We start from the raw sequence: 20,796 nt of genomic DNA on the forward strand, positions 1-20,796 counted from the left end.
ATTAATTACACAATTTTTACTTTTTATATGATTATGCTGTATGCTTTGCCCTTGCCAGAACAATATTCAATAAAATTCATAAACTGCATCTAAGGATAAGTCGTGGACAGTTGTTCTGTTCTTCTCAGAAAGGTAAAATACTAGGTCAGAGTATGTAGTGCATGATAAGGTTCTTAAAGGTTATTTTAGCCTCACTGATTAACAGACCCTTGGGGCTTACAAGGCCACTAAACAACTTCCTAGCACCATACCAAGGGCGCAGATCTTTAAGAGGAGAGCTGTCGTGAACAGGTGTGACTGGTGATCATATCCAACCCACAGGGCTACTCTGTTGGGTGTGACATTAGTGGTAGTAGGGTAGACATCTGGAAGTAGACAGTTAGTAGCTAGGCGAATCTCCTCGCCACCAGCTTATAATAAGGTTAGGTGAAAACACCACAGCTGTGAGTTCGGACCCTTTAAACGGAGAGCTGGTCCAGACCTCCCGTACCGGGGTACATCTGGCGATCTAACATCCTCCACACCAATGCATCAAATGAAGGTCTGGAGGCAGTGCTCTATCAGCAACAGGGGAGCAAACTCTGTGTCATTGCTAATGGTTTCAGGACACTCAAACTACCACCTCCATTCTGACAAGCTGGAGTTTCTTGCGTTGAAGTGGGCAGTCTTCAACAAATTTAGGGATTATCTCTATTACACACCCACATTTACTGTTTACATTGATAATAATCCCTTTACCTATGTTCTGAGCACTGCTAAGTTAAACACTGTTGCACATCGTTGGGTGTGTGAAAGTTAAGAAAGTGAAGCAGGAGCGACTGCAACAGGCTGAGTTGACGCATACACACTATCTATACCAAATCCACCAGCCAGGAGCTACACCAATTAAATAAGAGCCACACCACACACCACACTTGTTATAATCATCAGAAGTATACATATATATACATGCACACACACACACACACTTCGGTGTTGTGTTCATCGAAACTAAACAAACAGTGGCAAGATGGAGCCACTGAATCTGCTGGAGCAGCTCTGTTTCCTGACGTGCCTCTGACAGACAGTCACAGCTGCTATGGACCAAAATATCACAGGAGGAACCAACCCAAACAAGGGGACAACACCCACTGACCACATCTACCTCTACTGCCTCCCCCTGCTCTCTACCAGCCCCTCTCATCTCCCACTGCTCACCCCCCGTCCCACTGTGGGAAGGTGGTATAACCCCTAGAGGGGACAAATTTATTTTTGGCCGTAGCAGGGGTGAGGCTAAGGAGAAAGGGGGCAAGTGCTCCTGAATGTTGGTGAGAATTTCATGAGAACTCTCCACTCCCTGCAGCATTACCCCTCAGCCCGTCCCACCCTCAGACGTTTTTCCTCTCTCTCTGTCTCCTCTGTGTCTTGTTTGGCCAGTACAATGACTGTGGGGAACATGGAGAGTGCTGCACTCTTTAATGCAGGGAAGAAAGGTCGAGGCCTCAGGGCTACCAAAGAGCTCAGCGCTGGGGAAGTGGTCTTTGCTGAGCCCAGTTTCTCTGCTGTCGTCTTTGACAGGTATGAGTCTCTTGGTTTTTAGTCTGGATGGACAGATATGGAAGGGTTTCTCAATGAGCTTGTTTTTGCAGATTTGGCTGATACACTGTGGGTGTGATGTGCACAGTAAGTCAGGCTTCCTTAACCTTCACTGGGCTGTGACTTTATTTCAGATCCCAAGATTCTCATGACACCAGCAATGAGAAAGCTGTCATGGTGTCATATGAACTTGAGCATGACGTACTTTTGGATTCTGTTTTCAAGAGCAAGGAGGCTGTACTAAAAGGATCCTGATAACTTGCAAACTTTCAAATTAATTTCTTAAATTAAAAACTCTGAACTCAGTAATATTGTGACTGAATAGGAAAATGGATTTTTCTTCTCTCGACATGCAGTTTCTTGCATCTGTATGTCCTTTAAGGCATCAGTAATACTTAAATTTGTTTTATATTTTTTTATGCTACATGCTACACTTGAAACATTGTATTTTTATAGATGCTGCAAATATTTTCGTATAGCACCTTTCAACAAAAAATGTTTTACACAGGGTATAAAAAGTCAAGTTTTGTGGCAGTTTATCCCAGACACAGTGTGTGGTGAATCTGAACGCTGCTTCTCCAGGCTCAGGTTTGACTCTGGGGATAGAAAGCAGACCTGTCCTAGATCACCAGAAGAGTCTGTAACGTTTATATTGCAGCAGCAGATTTAGTGCCATATAAATCAATAGTAGTATTTAAAAATCAGTTTGTAACACACAAGAAGCCTGTGCAAAGACCTGAGAACTGGATTCATGTGATCCACGTTGCTTGTCTTAGCAAGGACTGGTATAGCAGCTTTCAGAATAAGGAGCAGCTGTCTGGGGTTTTCAGGAGTCAACATTAAAGTTTTAAAATAAACATTAAAGTTTAGGTTTGAGGAGATAATAACAATAGTAACTCTCATGTCTGTACATTGAGTATGGAGCTGGAGTCAGCAAACTATTAGCTTAGCTTAGCAAAAAGACTGAAAGTAGGGCAGGTGGGGCAGCTAGCCCAGCTCAAAAATATACATACCAGCACTTCTAAAACTCACTCATTAACATAATATATCTCAGAAGTCTAAAAATTATGAGTTACGTGCTGGAGCCAGCAGCTGTTCTCCTATTTCAGTCTTAATGCTTAGCAAAGCTTATTGACCCCTGGCCCTTTGAGAGTGGCACTGATCTTTTCAACTAACTTTCTGCAAACAAGCAGATAATGACCAGAATCGTGACCTCTATAACTGGGGGAAAGTTTGGCACATTAATTTGTTCAATGCACCTACTCAGTGCTTGTGTAGAATCATCACCTGATCATATCATTATGTAAATCTCTGTGTAATTTGTATAATTATGTGAGTGTATTTTGTTCTTTTCTGTTTTCTGAGCCTGTGGGAACATGTCGGTGTTGGAACAGTCAAAGCCTGGGAATGGAGCCGTGGGGTTCTCCATCATTTTTATTGGCTCAGATATGTCATTTCCAATCAACACAAAGTAGTGGTTAGTAGTGGTAGTGTGGTAGTTTTTTCATGAATGAGACTAGAATGTCTAATTACTTTGTCTATGTTACATGTGTCTGATGCTAAGTTGTTTGATGTTTATTTTGTTCTTGTGAAACGCCTAGGCTTCTCTCTTATAGACATTCATATGTTCCACAGGTTTGCAATTGTTTTTCACAGCTGAGTGCAGTCTGGTTTGTCTAGTTTGTTGTGCTGGAATGCTAGACACAGATCTGGTAGCATAGTATTAGAGCCATATGAGATGTAATGTAAGGCAGTACCTATCCACAGTGTGTGTATGTGTGTGTCTGTTTGTTCATGTCTTTCTATGTTTGTGTGGATACATTTTAGTTTGAAACCATAATAGTGAGGACATTTTGGCCTCACATAGGTTTAATTTAGGGTTAGGCATTTAGTTATGAGTTAAGGTAATAGGCCGGGGTGTATTATGTCAGTGAGTGTTCTACAGTAACGTGTGTGTGCTTTGCTGCGTTCCGACAGTCATTATAAGTATCAACAAATATATTCACTGCCCTTTTGGATAGGTAGAGCAGACTCTGCTGAATAAACTATTTACACAGAAAGACACATGCTGTCTACAGAGACCTGTGTGTTCAGTCACACACTGCTGGTTTCTGTTTGAAGTCGGCATCCAAGCAGCTGACAAATTGTGGATACCATAGCTCTGTGTAATCATGTTTGAAAATATGTTTTTACTTTTCTGGAAACATACTGAGAGACCTATTTTATTATAATATGTATGTACAGTGTATTTGTATATGTGTTTTATTCATGTGTAATTAATCACAAAACCCCAGCAACATGACAGCTCTTTGTCACAGGAGGAGAGGACTAAACGTTTGTGTTTATTATGGACTTTTCTGACGTTTGGGGTCTATGATTTTACAGACTTGTAACGCTTGCACTTAACCGAGCGAGTTGTTAACCTGTCTCCTCTGCGGCTCTTCCGCTCCTGTGCGCTGACGCATTTGCGGGCCGCTCTGCCGAGACAATGGGAGGACAAACACTGCTACTGTTGTGTCGCTCAGTGTCGCGCACTGTTTGGTGTAGTTTCTGTTTGGAGTCAACACTCTAGTTACACCTTTGAGTAGAAATTCATCGGTTCTTTTCCCACCAGTATGCCGTAACTATCTGAATCAATGCGATGATAAATATTTATTGTTGTTGAGAATTAATGTGGCATTTATACAGAGGCACGGGCCCCAGTAAAAGGGGTCTGGTGACGCCCATGTTACCAGGGGAGAAATATTGCCTTATAATAAAAGCAAGAAAGGTTTCATTTTTACATTTGAACTGGGATTTAATTTACAATAAGAAAAACACTGTAAGAAACTGGGTTTTGTGGCAACAAAATTCTGAGACCTTTCATTCTTTCGTCATATAGTATAGTACATTGAATCAATACACCCCTAGTAACAGTATTACATAGATATGTGTATGTTGTACACAATAGTATATAGTATACATACAAATGGCTGAATGGATGAATACAGGTTTTATTATTGCATCATCCATACAACGATCAGGAGAAATCAGAAAAAATAGTTCTTTTAAATAAAATTCCCGGCTTCTGAGACAGAAGATAGAAGTTATCAAACTGGACCACATTCAAATTGAACAACCATTCAAACATTTGATGATGTGGACACCAGAATACTTCAAGGTTTATCCATTTAATAGAGAATGAGCTCTCTTAAATCATGATCATCATGTTGACTCAGAGTAAAGATAAGAATAACTCAGAGCCAAATACATAACTGCATCAAACTGTTATTATGTCATGTTACTGCAGCCTTTGTTCTCTGAATGTTACTTGAGGGAAAGTTGGAAGAATGAAGAATCATCAGCTACAAAATGACATCAGGACCGAAACATCTGTGCACCTGAACTCTACATAAAATACAGTCAAATCTGATGTTTTCCTATTTTAAAAAAGAAAGAGGAGCATTTTGCAAAATGGCTTCCTGCCTATTGTCTGTAGGGACAAAAACAGTTCAAAGTAGCTTCAACCTGTGGCAGAAATGTAGGGTTTTGATATTTTGTTGAGGAGAAAAAACTGTATTCTGGTACTATATAGTGAAACCGTCTTTGTTGGAAATGATAAAATTTAGATTTAAAATTTAGGAAAAATTGACATGTAAGGCAGTAAATTAGGCTTATGGCCACACCACCCTGAGCATGCCTACACTGCAGTCATGTAGTCATTAGTACTGTTGTCTCACAGTAAGAGAGTTCCAGGTTTGAGCCCCGGTTCAGGCCTGGGGCTTTTCTGTGTGGATTTTGCATGTTCTCCCTGTGTCTGTGTGGGTTCTCTCCGGGTACTCCAGCTTCCTCCCACAGTCCAAAGACATGCAGTCTAGGTTAATTGATAACTCTAAATTGCCCATAGGTGTGAATGTGAGTGTGAATGGTTGTCTATATATGTTGGACCTGCAATGGAATGGCAATCCGTACAGGGTGTACCCCACCTCTTCGCCCAATGACAGCTGGGATAGGCTGCAGCCCCTCCATGACCCTTAACGGATAAGCATTATAGATAATGGATGGATGGATGGAGACAGTAAATTATGTTTTGTTGCAACTGTAATGTTTTGTCTGTTTGTTCCTCAGTTTCACCTCTCAGGTTTGCCACAGCTGTTTTCGGCATCAGGCCAAACTGCATCGCTGTGCTCAGTGTAAGTTTGCCCACTACTGTGACCGCACCTGCCAGACTGCATGCTGGGACGAACATAAGCAGGAGTGTGGAGCCATCAAGAAGATCGGCAAGGCACCCAGTGAGAACATCCGGTAAGGAAAACAGTCCATCTTGACTGATGACACTGCAGGACGCAAATGAAATGAAAGCTGAATGAGACTGAAATAGTTTTCCACACTGTAAGTAAGTATAACTGGTGACTGTATTTACTACAAGGAAAAAAACATGAAAATTTAAGGTCAGAAAAAATGAAAAAACTAAAGGTGTAGCAGAACAGACCATAGTCGGTTTTAATTTTAAAACTCCAATGCATTCTTCTGGCAAAAAAGTTCAAAGGCCTTCATTCAGATAGCTGTGTTATGATGAAATACCCAAAATCATGGAAACATACATGTACATGAACTTTCATGTTCCCCACTGAACAGCACCTTCACCATACTTTGTCTGAACTTCTGAGTACACCGGTCCCACCACTAAGCCTGTTCTGCTTGGAAGAATGAAGAATCATCAGCTACAAAATGACATCAGGACTGAAACATCTGTGCTCCTGAACTCTACATAAAATACATCAAATCTGCTTGTCATAGCAGACTAAGAAAACAAAGAAGACCAAAAACTGACTTGTGAATTCAAGGATTTATTTACAAAGGAACCTCCTGACACACAACATTTCAGCACTTATACCATAGTCTTTGGATAACAGTGGATATCTGTCTCCCTACTGCAGTTTTCGCTGCGTCATTACTGATATGCCTGTCTGATAGTTATGTCTGTCTACTTATGCTTACGCACCCAAGTACACATTGTTCTTTCACATTGCTTGTACAAGTACATATTGACCTACACACTTTTATTATATAATTAATTATACTATATAATCTCCCCATTGGGGGTCACCAGACCTTCAAACATCGGTCAATCCAGGTGAGGCCGAAAAACCCAGCATCCATTTGCTGGTAAAATTCCCCCATGACCCCCTTCAGACTTTTCGAGTGAATTTTGGGCGATCACAGTCTCACTGGTCATATTTTAATAAACATTATTAATCACAAATAAGAAATGTATGTAACATAATCAAAATCAAAAATATGTGAATCAAAACTATGAACTAATGTAATCAAAGTCCAAAAAAGTATCAGAAGGAAGGCCTAAATCAAAATACCATCTCCTTAAATACTAAACTTGTGTTAATGTGGCATCTACTAATTTCTCCACTAATGTAAATGAGGTTCTGTATCTAGACTGAAAGTTAGATGTAATGAAATTATCTTAATCAGAACTTAGCAAAAATTAAACATACAGATTCAATGCAATTCATATCAGTAATAAGTATATCGGTACATACACAAGGAATATTGGGACCTTTCATCAACAGATCAGACAATAAATTGATTATACGAAGTTTATTATTATGTTGCACTGACAGCTGCTGCAGAGACAGAGAGTAGTATGCGCCGTCCTCTTCAGCTCCATATAATTCTTAGATCATCATCCTTGCCTAAACAATTAGAATAAGAATCAGAATCCTTTATTAATTCCTTGTGGGAAATTGTTGCATTGCAGTGCTCCATTTCACAAGTACAGATAAATAAAGAAATGAATTAAGAAATTATATACAGAGTAGATAGATTTGTGTTTATTGCACATTTGAGAAGAGAACTGTCTCCTAAGATGGGCTGAATCTTAGAGGGCAGAGTTAAACAGGTTGATAGCCACCGGCAGGAATGATTTCCTGTGGGGCTCAGTGGTGCATCGTGGGGGGATGAGTCTTTGACTGAATGTGCTTTTGAAGGGGATGTGAAGGGTTGTCTAATATGGTCCCTATCTTGGACAACATTCTTCTCTCTGACACTACTGTCAGAGAATCCAGCTCCCCTCCCACAACATGTCTGGCTTTACGGATGAGCTTATTCACTCGGCTGGTATCCTTCCCCTTCAGTCTGCTGCCTTAGCATGCAAAAACATAAAGAATGGCACTGGCCACCACAGACTCATAAAACATCCACAGCATCGTCCGGCAGATGTTGAAAGACCTCAGCTGCTTCAGAATATAGAGGCAGCTTTGGCCCTTCCTTTAGAGGGCGTCTGTATTTTTGGTCTGTTATGAAAATTTCTCGGGCTACCTGTAGGGAGTCAAAGAACAAAACTGGAAAGGTAGCATGCACCAAAATGTTTAATCTCTATAGAGAGGAAGCAACACACAGAACCACACGGCAGTAAGCAGTTCAGAGGTGTGCCACCTAACCAAAAGCTTCACCTCTATTTTATACTTTGTGATATGCTCCTGGCCCTCTGATTAAACCTTAACAGAACATTCCTCTACAGCTGAAAAAACAATTTGGGTACAATAAAAGGCAGTGACCCATCTAAGGAATTTACAACTGGGTGTAATCTCCTGTGATGATGAAGATACCATCTGCTATCTTCCTCTTCAGGAAGGTATTTACAGTGGAAAATAACAGTAGGTTCACCAGGTCATCCTTGGTTAGTAAAACAGTACAACTAAGGCTACAAACTAATTACATCAAGTATAAGATTAAATCATTGTTACTACAAAGCATGCAAATATTCCATCACAGGTCCAGTCCAGATTATTGTCCAAGTACACCCTTAAGTACTTATAATCCTCAACAGTATCCTCACTGACCCCACAGATGGAAACAGGAGTCACTGGAGCCCTAGTTCTCCTCATGTCCACCACCAGTTCCGTAGTCTTTGCCACATTGAGCTGCAGATGGTTCTACTCACACCAAGTGACAAAGTTGTCCACCACAGCCCTATACTCAGTCTCCTCACCCTTGCTGATACATCTAACTACTGCAGAGTCGCCAGAAAACTTTTGAAGTTGGCAGGTGTCTGTGCAGTAGCTAAAGTCTGTAGTGTACAGGATGAAGAGGAAGGGAGAGAGGGTGGTCCCCTGAGAAGCCCCAGTGTTGCAGATCACTCTGTCTGACCTAAAGTGCTGCAGGCGCATGTACTGTCAGGGAAAACGACAATCCAGGACACAAGGGGGCCATCCACCTACATCGTTATCAGTTTCTCACCCGGTAGAGCCAGCCTGATGGTGTTGAACGCACTGGAGAAGTCAAAAAACATGACACTCACAGCGCTTGCTGGCTTATCCAGGTGAGCATAGACGTGGTCTATCTAGATAGATGATGGTGTCCTCAACTCCTAGTCTGGGCTGGTAGGCGAACTGGAGGGGGTCCAATTGTTATCTAGGCAGCTGCCTGTTCTTCAGGTCTCCCTGACTCCACTGAATCCCTGTTATCCAAATAATCAAGAATAGGGAACAGGTCTGGTTGGCCAGTCACTATCTCTGCCATCCTCTCTGCTGCCACCACATTCATCTTTTTCTGCCTTGCTGGCCATCCTTGCTGCTGGTCAAGCCTCGGTGCAGTGGTTCAGGTGATACCTTCCACCTGTACCATGGTAGGCATTGCCCGAACCACCTTGAACAGACCTTCTTGCCTTGGCTCGTTCCAATTTCTCCAGGAGCCCTTTATGTAGACTTGGTCCCCTGGCTCCACTGGGGTCTCTCATACTGGGCAGGAGTTGGGAACTCTATTTCTCTCCTGTAAATAGATGCTTCATATCTCGAGGAACACAACACAACAAAGAGCCAAAGCTGTTGACCTGGGCCCCAAACTCCCCAGATCCCAATCTGATTCAGTACCTGTGGGACCTGCCTAATCTGGTGTCAAAAGTCGGCTTTGGTCCTATGGATATAGCCTGCCCATCAATACTTCATGAAGACTGCCTCAGTGACTAATGCCCAGTTGCCCTCACCCCCATCATCACAAAATGCTTTGAGAGACTCGTCCTCTCTCACAGTCTGCCATCTCTGCCGACCTTGACCAACACCAGTTTGCATACCGAGCAAACAGATCGACAGAGGATGCAGTTATCACAGCGCTCTGTTTTCTACAGTGATTTCAACATGGATTGTTATCTCTACACTTCACAACCACATCTGTTAGAAATTTTGTTAATGTCTCCCCAGTCTGGCTACACAGCTCACAGCTCACACCTCAGTGTCTAGAATCATATAATAATTTGGTATTGGAGTCTGCAACAAATCTGGTCTTGGAGATGTGCTTGTCTCAATAGTAACTATATAATAATTCTCATTTGACTGGATTCAAGGGAAGCAAGCACTCTAAAGAAATGTGGGGACTGGATTTTAGTCCTTAGGAAAGTCTTGTGTAACATATTGGATTCATCAGCCAGTGGAATTCTGAAGAAGGCTGAACATAGATCAATCACTATAAAAAAAACTTTGCCTCTGGTGGCAGATTTGTGAGAGGAGTATGTGGACTTGGCACCCCATAGCACATTGTACAGTGATAGACAGAGTTTGGTTTCTTGGCCTTTTGGAATCTGGGCTTTTCCCACTGCTTTAAAGTTTAGGTAACTGTTTTGGTTATGTCACTTATATACATTAACCTTTTCTGGTGCCATGTACATTTGGCGGCTTGCTCCAGAACTGTCAGTGTAGATATCTTGTGGTAAACACCAAGTTTTCATTTTCAATTTGCACAATGCATACCACCTTAACCAATTCATCTGTGTTTGGCTGGACACCAAAATTAGCAGTCTAGCTGTACCATTTTTGGTGGATAGTTGGACTGGAGCTGTCATTGGAATTATCTGCTTGTCTCTTGAGAATCTCACTGTCTTGATACATTTTCCAGACATGGGGAGGTGAAACGGTGAAAGGCATAATTTGGACTTACACATGTGTAAGTAGCTCCAGTATCGACCATCATTGGTGTTGGTCTGCCTTCTGTTTGAACCTGCAGAATAAGCTCTTCATCAGCCCCAGTAACTAGTGGCAGCTCACCCTCCCTTGTAGGATTCTCTGGGCACCCTTAGTGCCCATGGTTTGAACCCACCCATGGATTCACTGGGCCCCATTGGTTTTGTTGAAATGGCTGATCCCCAGAGTCCCATTTAGATCAACTAAGGGCTGACCATAAGTTCACTGGACAATTTTGGAGAGTATGACCAGGCTGTTCACAACCCCAGCAGACTCCTGGTGGGCTCCCCACTGGAGGTGGAACTGGTGGGGCAGGTGGGGTCTCTGAGTTACTGTTCATTACTGGGGCTTGAATCTTCCTCTTATTTAGACAGTCCATAAAGTTGTAGGTGAGCTACTTTCCTTTGGACTTCTCTCTCTTGCTCCTTCAGTCTTTGTTTATCCTTTCTGTATTTTTCTATGGCATGTATCACATGATCACAGAGTTCTCTGTGAGGTACTGATGACAATTCTACAACATCTTCCAGTCTGCTCTTTACTGGGCCTGGCATTGCCTCAATCACCGACGTTCTGAACAGTATGGCTAATAGAGGATTGCTTTCAGCCTCCTCCTCAGTTTCTTGTTTCCACCTCTTTAGCTGGCAGCTTATGTATGCTGCTGGGTTCTCTGAGTCAGAGAGAGGCTCTCCTTTTAATGCTACAGGGTCAGTCTAGACAGGATATTTTTTTCACAAGGCCATCCATAGACTGCTTCGCTATGGAGTGAATTCAGTTCCATCTACTTTGGGGTTTATCATCCAGGCATTTCCATTGATGCATAGGATGTTTTCCATTGTTGGAATCCCTAATGTTCAGGCCCACAGGTCTTTTATTTCACTGATGGCTAGTATTTTACCCAGAGAAGAACATAGCATAACATGGGTTCCATGTAAAAAATGTAAAGCGATATCCGTAATACAATAATAGTAATAATAGTAGTGATAATTAAAGTATTAATTATATGAATAGCAGGTGCTATTGTTGCTTCTATAGAGCCACTGATTTCTTGTCAGAGAGGGTGTACAGATATTGATAGACTACAAATAAATCTATTCTGTAAATTGTTCTTTTCTCATATGTATTGGATTGAATCAGTGTTGGATGCAATAAGAGACTCATAGTTGACTTTGAATTTGACAGTGACTTTTCTACCCTTTCCACCTATCTCTGCTCTGCAGTCTGGCAGCTCGCGTGCTGTGGCGTATACACAAGGACACAGGCATTGTGTCAGACAGCCAGCTGATCTCAGTGGACCAGCTGGAAGACCACGTAGCTGACCTGCCTGAAGAAGACCTCAAGCAGCTCAAGACTGATGTGCACAACTTCCTGGAATACTGGTCTTATGGAAGAAAGCAGCACTCTGTTGACTACATCTCACACATCTTTGGCATAGTTAGTGTGAATGTTTCACTATGCATAAATTCCAGTACTTAATGCATTATATCAGCAAATTACAACTTGGACCTTTAAACTGCACTGAGCAAAACATCTTGAGAAATAATCCCAGATTGGTGGTCTCTCTCATATCCATTCCCCTCCATCCCTGACCTCCTCCTCCCCTCTCTGTGTGTCTCTGTAGATCAAGTGTAATGGATTCACACTGAGTGATCAGAGAGGCCTGCAGGCTGTTGGTGTGGGCCTTTTTCCCAACCTGTGTCTGGTCAACCATGACTGCTGGCCAAACTGCACTGTCATCCTCAACCATGGCAAGTAGGTATCCAAGCTCCTGCTCCTGGAAAATTAACTAAATGTCAAATGCAGGGTTTGCAGGATATATAATTATATCAATGTCAACTGAAGTAAAAAAAAATGCTATGAAATAGCTAATAGATCATTTTATGGGTATGCAAATTCTACCATGCTTATGTCCTGTTCATAGCATTTGCACCCTACGCCTAGATGCAGCCTTACACTGCTGTTAGAGTGGCTGTAGCAGGCAGGTATTTCAGACAACAAGGATGACAGCTTCTTGTGAACACATCCAGATATTTGCTGCTATTTATCCTCTGACTATATGATAGTTCAGTTTTTCCAACTTGCCATCAAGGCTTGCTATGTTCCCATGCAACCACAAAATCACAAAGGGAGCTTTGAGTTCACTACGGTGAACATAACATCAGCCTCAAAGTTTGATTATCTGGTCTGGGCTATTATATGTCTATGATATAAGTTAGCAAACCATGCTGTATCAGTTGTGTCATATTGCCAATCATTTGCCATTTGCTTTGGCAACATGACTGGATGAGACAGCCACTGTATAGTAGAGCTCGTTGAAAGGATCAGTGTAGCCAATAGCTGCTGTTGCCTATTCAACATACACGCTGAAACCACTGGGTGTCTGAAAGTTTTAAAATGTCACTTTCTTTTGCAGTCAGTCAGCTCTGAGTTCTGCTCTCCACTCTCAGAGGAGGTACGTAATTCAACTCTCAACCTGTCATATGATGTGTGATTTATTTTCCATTGATCCTTGTAAAGGTGTGACATGACAAGAAACTGTATTAAAACACATTGTAACATGGAATTATGGTGAGATGATACATGACTTATTAGGTATTAATTGTATTATTTCTGATAAGATATTGATTTAATTAACAAGTATAATATAATAATATTAATCAATTAAATTCATTAAGTTCTATTTAAAATTGGACATTTGGTTAAATCTGGCTTCATGCTAAGCTAAGCTAACTATCTCCTGGCTCTAGCAAAAGAGCAAAAAGGTGCAATTCCTAAAGTGTATGACTATTCCTTTGATGTATGATGTATAATGATCTACATTAATAAAGGAGTTAAGTGATTATTAGATAGATAGAGTATTGACTTCATACCTGATCCTTAAAAGTAAAGAGTAAAGAGAGTAAAGCATAAGTCTCTATATTTCTATACTGTCAACAACATGCAGACCAAAACTAACCAGAAATGTCTACTAACAAATACTGAGTGTGGTTTAAAGTCTAAAATATATTGTATCTTATCTATCTGTGCCATAGAGATCCACTGTGGTCCAAAAACAATTTAAAATAATTAAATGAGCCACAGCGTCGCACTGGATGACATGTTCCTTCATTACCATGACACACTATAGTTTATTTTAACTTTTTAAAGTTTGAATATATACTGTATATATTATGTGTTTACCGAATTTCCCTTTGGGGATGAATAAAGTCATCTATCTATCTATCTATCTATCTATCTATCTATCTATCTATCTATCTATCTATCTATCTATCTATCTATCTATCTATCTAAAGTACATGGTTTTTACTGGACAGCAATGATCTGTCATCTCTACCAAGTGAAAACTGGCACATTAGCATTAATTCTATCTAGAGAGTGCAAAGAGGAACCATAAAACATGGACAATCAGATGCTGAGAACCAGATCCCATCCTGTCCTCCGTGCCCCAGGATTGAGTTGCGAGCTTTGGAGAAAATCCCTGAAGGTGCGGAGTTGACAGTCAGCTATGTGGACTTCCTCAACCTGTCCACTGATCGCCAAAAGAAGCTCAAGGAGCATTTCCACTTTGATTGCACCTGCGAGCACTGCAGCCAGCACATAAAGGATGACCTGATGATGGCTGCCACAGAGAGTGAGGGGAACAAAGTGAGTGAGGGGACACAAGGAGATTTTCCTCCAAAGGAGTAAAAAAGAAGGATAACAATACAAACACAGTCTCAGATATTTTTTATTTCTTTCCTGACTTTTCTTGTTGTGTTTTGCTCTCAGTCTTCTGCTGATAAGGTGAAAGAGGTGACTTCCTTCAGTAAAGGGTGTCTGGAGAAGATTGAGAGTTCCCGCATTCAGGGGGAATACCATGAGGTACACCACACTGCTGTCTGTGTTTCTTCATATCCTTCTCTCATATTGTTTTTTGCTGTCTTTGTACTGTACTGTATTTGCTTTACATTCTTCTGTGTGGGTGACAGGGTGGTGCAGTGGTTAGCACTTAGACTTAGACTTAGACTAGACTTTATTGATCCCTTTGGGATAACTCCCTCAGGGAAATTAAGTTGTCACCTCACAGCAAGAAGGTTCTGGATTTGACCTCCTGCTTTTGCCTTTTAGTCCAAACACATGCAGGTTAACTGGTGACTCTAAATTATCAGTAGGTGTGAATGTGAGTGTGAATGGTTGTTTGTCTCTATATGTCAGCCCTGTCATGACTGGTGACCTGTCTAGGGTGAACCCTAGCTCTCACCCAGTGTCAGCTGGGACTGGCTCCAGGCCCCCGTGTCCCTTAAGGACAAGAGGTATAGATAATGGATGGATGGATACTTCTGTGCAGAACCCACCTACCCTGTCTTTTGTCTGTCCCTTCTCAGGTGGTGAAGTTGTGTCGTGAGTGTCTGGCAAAGCAGGAGAACGTCTTGGCTGACACTCACCTCTATAAGCTACGTGTGCTCAGTGTTGCCAGTGAGGTGCTTTCATATCTGCAGTCCTTCTCTGAGGCTGCAGACTGTGCCCGCAGGATGGTGGAAGGATACATGTGAGTATTGACAGGGTACTTTGTTATGGAGAGATACCTGCACACAACCATTGTTGCACTTAAGATACTGGAGATAAGATCAGTACAGAGTTAGTGTTAAGATTGTATGATCTATGTTATATGTATTATATATAATATATATCTATATTCATCTCAAGTGTGTATGGTACAGTGGCAGGCCGTCCATGTCACACCTAGGCCTTGAGTGGTGTTCTACCTTAATTAACCCACTTCTTAATACCATCATTATGATGTCATTGTAACAGCAATAGAAACCATCAACAACATCCAGAAACACAGTATAACAGATCTTTGCTTCACAGACAGACATGTCATGTAGCCAGAATAAATGCCATTAATGAAGCAATGCTATAAAAACCCAATTAACACAATTCAATAGGTGTCTAAACACTGCAGCCACAGCTGCTCCACACACATCCTCTCCAGCAGAAGCAGCAAGTCACTGAACCCTTCTTCCTCCTTCAGCTGTTGGGGGTTGAAAAAACAGATATAAAATGTTGTAGCTTGTGCTAGTAGCTAGTAGCTATTAGGTTAGTAGCTATAGATGCAGATTGCTAGCTGTGACCACTCTCTGACCATCATCATGACCAATGACATGAAAATTTTGATGTAATGGTATGCCTGCTAAATGGCATCTGGTTTCGCCAACTTGAAATCTGGTTGGCTAAAGGATCAGTGAGGCAACAGTTTCATCATCATTTATTTTAAATTACAAGGGCCTGTCGATTCTGAAGGCCTCGGGGCAGATTTCCTTTAACCTGGCAGCACAGGGCTGAAATCTGATTGGATAAAAGCTCTAACGTAAACAGACTGTACTGGAAGCAGCACAGCCAAGAGGAAAACTACAAGAATAGACTGAACAGAATAGACTATTGGGAACAATTTAATACATATAGTTTTAATGGAAAAAAACATATATGAAAATATAATTCAGTGATTGTGACAGTGTTTAGGCCAGTAGAGAAGACCCAGCACTGGTATAATAACTTCCTATTCTACAGTCATTATACACATAAACTCCCAATACCACTGTATGGGGGGATGATGGGATACAAACTCCTGTACTGCTATTAATTTAAAATAAGAAAAAAAGTCATCATGTGACATTACCTTATGTCACTAATATCCATAGCAATTCCATATGCCACCATAAATTTCCATTTAAACCCTGCACTTTGCAGCTGAGTAGGAGAAAGTGGTGTTGTATGTAATCCTATCCAAAACACCATATTCAGGTACTCCTGGTATGTGAATGATGCTGCTGTTTTAACTGCTGCTGCATATGCTGCTGGTTCCATACAACTTAATTTGACTGTACTCAGATTAGGAGATGACTAAAATGCTCTGTCATAGTATGTGTAATTTTTGTATTGACACTGCAGATACAATGATGTAATATTTTTTCTCTGGAAAACTGGTTTAAACACTGTTTTTATTGTCTAACTCAACATCCTAAATACCTGTCAGGTAAAGATCATTCAGATAATTCATCTCATTGATTCCAATGCAACTATAAACTGTATGCAGTCCTATGCATTCAATTTCTTAGTAACCTAACTAACCCAAATATAATAAGGATAGGGCTGGCTTAAGAGCAAAACCAATAATGTATTAGTCTCTCAATACTTTTTAGCTTCCTCCATCAGGGCCAAACAAATAATAATAAAATACACTTAAAGATGCATGTTGTCCCCAACTTATAATTTTCACCCCTTGAACCTTAAATTTCCCCATGAATAACTTCAATTTATCCACACTATTAAAACTGGGACCTCTGTCAGCCCGATACACCAGGAAGCTAATGTGCTGTTCTTGAATATATGTTCCTGATCCTCCACTGGGTCCACTGTACTCCGTAACTACTTCTTCTTTCGGCTCTCTTGAATAGGAAGTTGTACCACCCCAACAACGCCCTGCTGGGCATGGCCATCATGCGGGCAGGTGTCACCCACTGGCATGCTGGAGAGATAGAGATGGCCCATGGCATGATCTGCAAGGCCTATGGCATCCTCATGGTCACCCATGGACCCAACCACGCTATCACAAGAGACCTGGAGGTATGTTACACACATTTACATTTGGCAAAAAGTCTTCATATTCCAGCATCATTTCATTTCAGTGCTGTCACTAATCTTGCATCTTTATGTCCAGTCCATGCGCACGCAGACTGAAACGGAGCTGAAAATGTTCAAGCAGAATGAGGATGTCTACCACACCATGAGGGATGCTGCTCTGAAGAACCAGCCAATGGCTAGCAAGCAATAGTCACCTTCACCAGAGAGCCTATTGATGAAACCTCTGTTCTGATGCATGTCTAACTATGCACTAACATGTACATACAGTGGTGGAAAAAAGTTTTCGGACACCGTTAAAATTTTACACAAATATTATCATGAAATATTTGGGGGGTAAATTGTGTTTCAAAAGGTGGGCTGCATTAGACGGACACAAACAAATACAACTGATATTTTTTAGTTTTTGTTTGCAAGAAAAACTAACAAAACTAAATTCTTGACCATTTCAATATGTCAGTTCTTAACATTGTCAGTATCAAAGTCAACAAATACAGAGAATGTGTTCAAAACTGAACAAAAAATAAATAAACCATCACATCATCAAATTAATATTTAGTAGTCCTTCCATTAGCATGCAGTAGAGCTCTAATCCTGGCTGGCATGTTCCCCACGAGCCTTTCACACTGTTGAGGGATAATCTTGTCCCATTCTTCTTGAATTACTGCTTTTAATTCTTCTAAATTCTTTGGTTTATGCTTTGAAACAGACCTTTTGATAATCCACCACAGATTTTCAATGGGGCTCATGTCCGGGGATTGAGCTGGCCACTCTAAGACCTGGATACAGAGCTCCTGCAGCCAAGTTCTCCTGGCCCGTGATGTGTGGCAAGGGGTCATTATCTTGTTGAAAAAGGAACAGTGCAAGAGCAGAAGGGAGCATGTGGGTTTTGAGAATGGCACAATACTTGGCAGAGTTCAATGTGCCATCACAGACAGTGAGATGACTCATGCCTCCCCAAACCATGATACTGCCTCCACCATGCTTGACAGTTGGTACTGTACATGCTGGAGATAAAGCTTGGCCTGGCCTTCTGCGGACCCTCACATTATCAGGAGGAGGATAAAGCTGGAAGCTGGACTCATCTGACCACAGATCTTCTTCCAGTTCCTGGCTGTCCAGTTCTTGTGTGCTTGGGCCCAACGACGCCGGGCTAACCTCTGTCTCTCATTGATCAGGGGCTTCTTGGCAGCCTTGTAGGACCTTAAGCCATGATCTAAAAGTCGGCCACATACAGTGCGGGTGGAACACTGGACACCAATTTGGTTTGACCACTGCTGCTGAAGCTCCTGTGATGTCATTGGGAGGTTCTCCCTGCACATGTGGATCAGGATGTGATCATTTCTTGCTGAAGAAACCCTTGGACGCCCAGATCTTGGCTTGTCTTCCAAGCTGTTGGTTCGTTTGTATTTCTGCAGAGTGTATCCAACTGCTGAAGGACTGCATCTGCACTTCCTGGCTATCTGGTGGCAGCTGTACCCTTCCTCACTGAGAATCTGTATCTTCAGGCGTGTTTCCTGCATTTGGTTCCTTGTTTTAGGCATTTTTGTCTCTGACGAACTTTAAAATGTGTTGGCTTTATATAGACACAAAGCACAGCAACAAAAAATGTCTTCTAATAAAAAGCATGACCTTCATTAGTGGATCACTGATACCAAAATGACCCAATACTCAAAATTTCTTATGTATTTTTATGGAACCAATCAATTTTAAGTTTTAATGGCTTTTTTAGGATTTGTTCAGTATTTTGGCTGTGACTGTACTAAAAGAAATTGCACTTGAAGATCTAAGAGTGATTCTTAATGCAATATTTCACAAATGCATGGGGTGTCTGAATTTTTTTTTTCCACCACTGTACAGTATATTGCATGTCCTCTAAAGCACTGCACCCTCAGTCTCTTAATTGTCAGTATGTCTAATGATACACTTCTGTATAATTCAACATGTGCAGATGTAACACAACATGTTGCATGTACAGTATCTACAATAAAAGTGGAGTTACAATCTGTGTTGTGATCACTTACACATGAACAATAGGTAGCCAATCCCATCTGACATTGGGTGAGAGGTGGGGTACACCCAGTACAGATCAGCAGTCCATCACAGGCATTCACACCTACAGACAATTTAGATTCACCAGTTTAACTTTCATGTCTTTGGTCTGTGGGTGGAAGCTGGAGAACCCAGAGAAGACCCATGCAGGCACAGGGAGAACATACAAACTCCACACAGAAAAACGCTGGTGAACCAGAGTTCAAACCCAGAACATGTAGCCAGAATAATGCAAGGCATCCAGCAAATCACCAACCACAGTAAGTGTAGAGTAATCCAGACCCACCCATATACAACAACAACAGCCTGGTGGAGGAGCTTAATCATTTTTACACTTGTTTCAATATAGCAAGAGGGGAGACTACAGTAACAACAGCCCCTGCTTCTGACCACCAGCTGACCCTACAGCCTCATGAGGTGAGGAGAGTCTTCGCCTCAGTGAATACCAGGAAAGCTGGTGGGCCAGATGGGATCCCTGGGAGAGTGATTAGAGACTGTGCGTACCAGCTTGCAGGTGTGTTTACAGCCATCTTCAACCTGTCACTCTGTAAGTCCATCGTACCCACCTGCCTTAAATCTGCCACGATCAGTCTAGTTCCTAAATGCAGTAACATCAGCTGCCTGAATGATTACAGGCTGGTAGCTTGGACCAGCACTAGTATTCCTATGAAGTGAACCGCTCCACAGAAGATGTTATTTCTACCGCCCTACACACAGCACTGTCACATCTGGACCAGAAAGGGACTTGTGTAAGAATGCTTTTCATAGATTACAGCTCTGCATTTAATACCATCAACTTTAAGACGTGCAGGCTGGTCTTAAAGTTGCTGACCTGGGGTTAAATAGCACTGTGTGTATGTGGATTTGTGGATTTAGGACTTTCTGACCAACTGCACACAGACTGTGAGAGTAGGTTCACACCTCTCTTGCAGCCTGTCAGCACAGACGCACCTAAAAGGTTGCGTGCTGAGCCCTTTGCTTTACTCTTTGTACACCTACAACTTGTTGGGGACAACTAGGTGTTATTGGCTATAAAATTAGTAAAAAATATTAATATTAAGTAACTAATTATTATATAAATAAATAGGATTTAATTTGCATTAAATCCACCTCTGAGCACCTGATAGCCAATTCATTAAATCAGAGTCATGAACTATACTAATTATTAATTTGGAACCTTGATTAATAATTAAGTTAATAACTACAACTGAAATTACCACATCAATACTTAGTGAAAGTTGAAGGATTTGGAGTTCTGCAGTGTAGAGGTTGGCAATACTCACTTTTGTGGACATTAAAAGACCAGCAAACTACTCAGTGTTCAAACATTTGTTTATTTGAACAAATACTAAATGAAAAGACAAAACACAAACTGTAACCTACAAACACTATGTACACGTGTGCCTATGTGAATATGTATGTGTGCATGTGTGTGTCTGTCTGGGGAAACAATGGCATGATGGCTAACTTAAGTTAGTTCTTTGTCTTAAGCCACATGGCTTAAAACAGCAGGGGTTAGCAGTTGTATACAAGACAGTGAGGTATACCTACATGTGTGTAAATGTTAACGACCAGTAATCTGACTATAAACAGACAGAAC

General features: G+C 41.4%; 1 protein-coding gene across 1 annotated transcript; it reads left to right on the forward strand.

Moving 5' to 3' along the window:
• Positions 1-1,285: 1,285 nt before the first annotated feature.
• Positions 1,286-19,148, forward strand: smyd1a (SET and MYND domain containing 1a). Its single transcript, XM_018701964.2, has 10 exons — positions 1,286-1,557; positions 5,683-5,859; positions 11,744-11,957; positions 12,145-12,275; positions 12,937-12,975; positions 13,973-14,168; positions 14,292-14,384; positions 14,888-15,051; positions 16,961-17,129; positions 17,224-19,148. Exons 1-10 carry the CDS (start codon positions 1,319-1,321, stop codon positions 17,335-17,337), a joined length of 1,536 nt encoding a protein of 511 aa, XP_018557480.1. The 5' UTR covers positions 1,286-1,318; the 3' UTR covers positions 17,338-19,148.
• Positions 19,149-20,796: the final 1,648 nt, after the last annotated feature.

Source organism: Lates calcarifer, linkage group LG9, assembly GCF_001640805.2.
Source record: "Lates calcarifer isolate ASB-BC8 linkage group LG9, TLL_Latcal_v3, whole genome shotgun sequence".
Taxonomy (NCBI): domain Eukaryota; kingdom Metazoa; phylum Chordata; class Actinopteri; family Centropomidae; genus Lates; species Lates calcarifer.

What these genes read in the sequence shown, in the direction of transcription:
- smyd1a (XM_018701964.2), top strand. Translation starts at nt 1,319, where the DNA reads ATGAGAACTCTCCACTCCCTGCAGCATTACCCCTCAGCCCGTCCCACC. An exon ending in TCTGCTGTCGTCTTTGACAG is followed by an intron (nt 1,558 to 5,682) that starts GTATGAGTCTCT and finishes TTTGTTCCTCAG; the next exon opens with TTTCACCTCTCAGGTTTGCC. An exon ending in GTCATCCTCAACCATGGCAA is followed by an intron (nt 12,276 to 12,936) that starts GTAGGTATCCAA and finishes TTTCTTTTGCAG; the next exon opens with TCAGTCAGCTCTGAGTTCTG.